The 5921-nt window shown below is 46.2% G+C and overlaps 1 protein-coding gene across 1 annotated transcript; it reads left to right on the forward strand.

The window, feature by feature from the left end:
- Positions 1-1269: 1269 nt before the first annotated feature.
- On the forward strand, positions 1270-3676 carry LOC144167827 (uncharacterized). The gene has a single exon (XM_077696987.1). It carries the CDS (start codon positions 1277-1279, stop codon positions 3674-3676), a length of 2400 nt encoding a protein of 799 aa, XP_077553113.1. The 5' UTR covers positions 1270-1276.
- Positions 3677-5921: the final 2245 nt, after the last annotated feature.

The following is a 5921-nucleotide window of genomic DNA, read 5'->3' on the forward strand; positions in this document are numbered from 1 at the left end:
AATGCCTCCGCATGTTTTCGCTCGACGGCGGTGGCCCTCGGCGAAAATGGAACCTGTTCCTCGGCGCTGTCGTCTGCTAGTCACTCCGCGTAGCTCCGCACGTGTGGACGCGCCGCCAGGCCGGATAATTCGGTCACGTGCTGTTGACGTCACATATCTGACCGCCTCCATGAGAGGGTTTCTCCGTCGTGTGAATCCCGCTTAAAGAACGACCTATTTGAATAAACACAGTGTCACTTTGTAAATCGTCAATGCCTATATGGCATATCCTTCATGCACAAGTATACTTAGTTGCTCCTTTAGACCAACAACGATGGCCAGAAGAAGTCAGGCTGCTGCCTTGCACGCCTTGTACTTGCTGCTTCGCCTTAATATTACCATAAGTTAGGAGCCATATATCTGAAATACCCATCTGTTTGATGCTTTGAACGTGCCATGTAGGTGTTGCCGTGCAGTAATCCTCATTGGACGACGAGAACGAATGCAAATTAAATGACTCACGAGCGAAAAATGACGTTACCAAAGTTGATCAGTTCGCTACTCTGGCACCGCTTTACCATTGAGCCAATGCTGTGGACTTGTTTGTAAACAACCTGTAATTTCTCCGCGCCACGTAACATCATTGATAGTGGTTGCGGACTGAAGTAGCGTAGAAAACCAGGCTAGTTGGTGCAGATTCATCTTCGCAGCGCACAAATAACGGGACAAAAAGAAGGATAACACTGGACAACCACTGAACCAAAACTGAATTTTTATTGAAGAGACAAATATAAAGCCATCGAAGGTATAAAACAAAGATAAAAACATGACACATGAACCCACTATAAGCAACTGTACAGACGAACGCTCTCAAGTACTGCTCTCTTCAAGATACGCCAATTCTGCATCTAAAAGTGCTAAAGACGAGCGCTAACACACGAGTCAGGCATTTTTTGAATTTTATGTGCTTCCACTATACTTCCCTCACCTTTTGTTCATCGTGCGAGAACAGTACCGTTGTATCATGAAGGAAAAGCGTACAACCACAATCTTTGCAATGGGTGGGAAGAGGGCCAGAAGGCACTCAGTGACTGGCCAACATCAAAGCGACCACAATTGAAAGGAATGCAATAAGCCACATTTAATCTACAAGGAACAAACTGTTTCTCATGTTTCACACCACAGCTGTTTGCTCGGCCCTTATTATTAATATTCTTTTCGATGGCGGGACAGATGCAGTTTAACTTAATTTTGGCTGAAAGCACCACATTGATGTTGAGGGCACGGCGGGACCGCAATGGCAACATCGCTAAACCCCTCTGTATTTTTCGCCCAGGTTACGCTGTGCGCCCTTGCTCAGCACGTGTCATTCACGCCGAAGAATGACGACAGCAGCCTGAATCTACCGACAGTGAACTCCGACTGGCCATTCCCGTGGACGCAGCACATGACGTCACCGGCTCCCAACATCTTGGAAACAACGCCCCCTGCTCAAGCATATAAAAACAACCGCATCAACGACTTCTTCAGAGGGCACGGCGGGACCGCAATGGCAACATCGCTAAACCCCTCTGTATTTTTCGCCCAGGTTACGCTGTGCGCCCTTGCTCAGCACGTGTCATTCACGCCGAAGAATGACGACAGCAGCCTGGATCTACCGACAGTGAACTCCGACTGGCCATTCCCGTGGACGCAGCACATGACGTCACCGGCTCCCAACATCTTGGAAACAACGCCCCCTGCTCAAGCATATAAAAACAACCGCCTCAACGACTTCTTCACAGGGCACGGCGGGACCGCAATGGCAACATCGCTAAACCCCTCTGTATTTTTCGCCCAGGTTACGCTGTGCGCCCTTGCTCAGAACGTGTCATTCACGCCGAAGAATGACGACAGCAGCCTGGATCTACCGACAGTGAACTCCGACTGGCCATTCCCGTGGACGCAGCACATGACGTCACCGGCTCCCAACATCTTGGAAACAACGCCCCCTGCTCAAGCATATAAAAACAACCGCATCAACGACTTCTTCAGAGGGCACGGCGGGACCGCAATGGCAACATCGCTAAACCCCTCTGTATTTTTCGCCCAGGTTACGCTGTGCGCCCTTGCTCAGCACGTGTCATTCACGCCGAAGAATGACGACAGCAGCCTGGATCTACCGACAGTGAACTCCGACTGGCCATTCCCGTGGACGCAGCACATGACGTCACCGGCTCCCAACATCTTGGAAACAACGCCCCCTGCTCAAGCATATAAAAACAACCGCCTCAACGACTTCTTCACAGGGCACGGCGGGACCGCAATGGCAACATCGCTAAACCCCTCTGTATTTTTCGCCCAGGTTACGCTGTGCGCCCTTGCTCAGAACGTGTCATTCACGCCGAAGAATGACGACAGCAGCCTGGATCTACCGACAGTGAACTCCGACTGGCCATTCCCGTGGACGCAGCACATGACGTCACCGGCTCCCAACATCTTGGAAACAACGCCCCCTGCTCAAGCATATAAAAACAACCGCATCAACGACTTCTTCAGAGGGCACGGCGGGACCGCAATGGCAACATCGCTAAACCCCTCTGTATTTTTCGCCCAGGTTACGCTGTGCGCCCTTGCTCAGCACGTGTCATTCACGCCGAAGAATGACGACAGCAGCCTGGATCTACCGACAGTGAACTCCGACTGGGCATTCCCGTGGACGCAGCACATGACGTCACCGGCTCCCAACATCTTGGAAACAACGCCCCCTGCTCAAGCATATAAAAACAACCGCCTCAACGACTTCTTCAGAGGGCACGGCGGGATCGCAATGGCAACATCGCTAAACCCCTCTGTATTTTTCGCCCAGGTTGGTGGCAAATACTCTTATACCAGCTTTCGTAGCGATTGTAGAGGAATTGTGGTTCTGCCGTGCCCGGCGACTTGTGCATGTCTCCTTGTGGACGCATGGACGGTCATTTTGATTCTTCTTGCGGGGGATGTTGAGCAGAATCCAGGGCCTGATATAGACGATCTCATAAAAATGATGAATACTATGCTTGCTTCCCAGGAAGAATTGAAACCAAAAATCGAAAACTTAGCTACTGCTCACGATAAGCTTGAATCTACGGTTAACGCCCGAATGGACGATGTTATGGTGGCGATAAAAGAACAGAAAGTAGAGATCAAGGCACTGCAGACTGAAGTTACAGCGTTGAAAGGTAATCTTCAACTACATCAAAGGTGTCTGGGCGATTTAGAGGATAGAAGTAGACGCCGCAATCTTGTTATTTTTGGTTTGCCCGAACCGGATCGTGAAAATGCTGCAGAACTAAGAAAGAAGATAATCGAGAAACTGATAGGGCATAAACTCGGAGTGGATGTAAACTCTGTGGAAAGAGTACATAGGGTTGGGAAAAAATGCCGCGATAAAGTACGACCGGTAATAATGAATTTTTTTTACTACAACGAGAAGCTTAAAGTCTCAAATAACTGTCACAAACTGAAAGGAACAAAAATCTTGGTAAACCATGACTTCTGCAAGGCCACTTTAGCAAAGCGCAGCAAACTCTGGTCTCATTCCAGTGATTTTAAGGCGCAAGGTCACAAAGTATCGCTTGATTACGATAAGCTGAGAGTGGACGACGATATATACGAATGGGATGAGCAGAAGGATTGTCTGAAATGCATCCGCCAGCAACGTAACCGCGATGAATGACCCAGTCCCAAACAATCGCGAGTTGTTCTCCTTAATTCTAGGAGCATTGTGAATAAAGTTCACGAGCTTGAAGAAATGATATTTACTTATGATCCCCAAATCATAGCAATTACAGAGACCTGGCTAACTCCGGACATTCTAGATTCTGAAATAGTTCCTCCAACTCATAAAATGGTTAGACGTGATCGAGGCTGCACAGGAGGAGGCGTTGCTTTGGTAGTCAAACAGGAAATCACGTGCGTAACTATGGACGAAATAATGGACAATGAAAGTGTATGGTGTCAAATTGATTTTCGTGGGCTCTCTGCTCTCGTAGGTGTAGTCTACCGGCCCCCTTCTTCACCTGAGTCGTTTTTGGAAAACATTCAGTCTTACATGCAGCAGAACTACAAACCTAATCAAAAAGTCATATTAACGGGGGACTTCAACCTACCATCGATTAATTGGCACACTCTTCACCCAGGTTCAACAGACGTAGCGAACTGTAACTTGTTGCTTGAATTGATGCTGAAATTTAATCTCGTTCAACTTGTTAAAGAGCCTACCAGAGTGGCTCAAAGCACTGAAAGTGTACTAGATCTCCTATGTGTTGGAAACTTTCCAGATGACACTAAAGTCAGTGTTTATGATGGAATTTCTGATCACAAGCTGGTTTTACTTAACGCGAATTTCTGCCCTGACAAAAAGAATAGTGCGGGCAAGAGTGTCTTCAACTTTTCTGCTGCGGATGACGAAGCTAATATAGATACACTTGATTTGTGCTTCGGTGACTTTGAGGCAAGAGGAGACGTATCAAATCTGTGGAATACGTTTAAAAACATTACTGCATCATGTCTTGATAAATTCGTACCAAAATTTGAGAAAAATAAACGGTGCAACACCTGGATAACACGCGATATAATACAGTTGAAAAGAACAATATCAAGAAAATGTAAAGCAGCGCGTAAAGATAACCATGCCATATCTTCCCTCTCAGTAACACTGAAGCACAAAATACGGACCGCTCGAGATTATTTTTTTGGAACGACACTTGTTAACTTCATGGAAAACGCACCGCAAAAGTTTTGGGGATACTTGTCCGGAAACAAAGTCTGTTGAACAGCTTCACGTTGACGGCTGCGTGGTTACTGATCCTTTCGCAATTGCTAATGAGCTAAACAGAACATTTCACAGTGTGTTCAGTCAACCGTGTGTAACCAATAATCCGATAGAACCATCTCCTCTCTCGCCTAACGTAATGCCGGATATAGATTTAAACGTAAATGGTATTCGCCTTCTTCTTCTAAAACTTGATACAAAGAAGTCTTCTGGCCCTGACGGTATCCCCAATGCCTTTTTGAAGCGTTATGCGGACATGATTTTGCATTACTTATATATTTTGTTCAATAAATCTTTGGATGACGGATGCCCACCTCCTGATTGGTTGTGTGGAAAAATTGTCCCAGTACACGAGGATGGAAGCAAACTGTTCGCTTCGAACTTCAGGCCAATATCATTAATCAGTAGTTGCTGTAAAATACTTGAGCACATCCTCTCCAGCCAGATAACTTCGTTCTTGGAATCAAAAAACATATTAGGCAGCTTCCAGCATGGGTTTAGAAAAAAGCTATCAACGACGACTCGGCTCGTATCAGTCATACACGACTTCGCTAAAGCTATCAATGACAGAAAACAAATAGACGCAATATTTCTGGACCTATCAAAAGCGTTTGATAGGGTACCGCACTCTTTACTTATAAGAAAAATGCAGCGTGTAGGGATTGCTCTCCGCCTTGTGGACTGGATTTCTGCATATCTGAAAAACAGAACGCAGTTTGTAGAAATTAGCGGCTGCCAATCACAAAACATTGATGTATTGTCAGGAGTGCCCCAAGGGTCGGTCTTAGGACCACTCTTGTTCTTGATCTATGTAAATGATATTTGTGACGATATTGACGCGGGAGTGACTTTGAAAATGTTTGCAGATGACTGTATCATTTATACAACTGTCAGTAGCCCCTTACATCAATCATTGCTTAACGAAAACTTGTGTAAAATTGCTGACTGGTGTGAGAGGTGGCAGATGTTTATCAACTACTCAAAAACTTGCACTCTTACAGTAACACACAAGAAAACCCCCCTTGAATATAAATACCACGTCCGTGACCAGAGTATTAAATTAGTGAATAGCGTAAAATATTTGGGATTGACTATTAACACAAAACTTAGCTGGGACGCTCACATCGACATCGTTTGCGCCAAGGCA

The sequence above is a fragment of the Haemaphysalis longicornis genome, unplaced genomic scaffold (assembly GCF_048455015.1).
Source record: "Haemaphysalis longicornis isolate Haplotype H1 unplaced genomic scaffold, Haemaphysalis longicornis Haplotype H1 scaffold_2, whole genome shotgun sequence".
NCBI lineage: Eukaryota > Metazoa > Arthropoda > Arachnida > Ixodida > Ixodidae > Haemaphysalis > Haemaphysalis longicornis.

What these genes read in the sequence shown, in the direction of transcription:
- LOC144167827 (XM_077696987.1), top strand. Translation starts at nt 1,277, where the DNA reads ATGGCAACATCGCTAAACCCCTCTGTATTTTTCGCCCAGGTTACGCTG.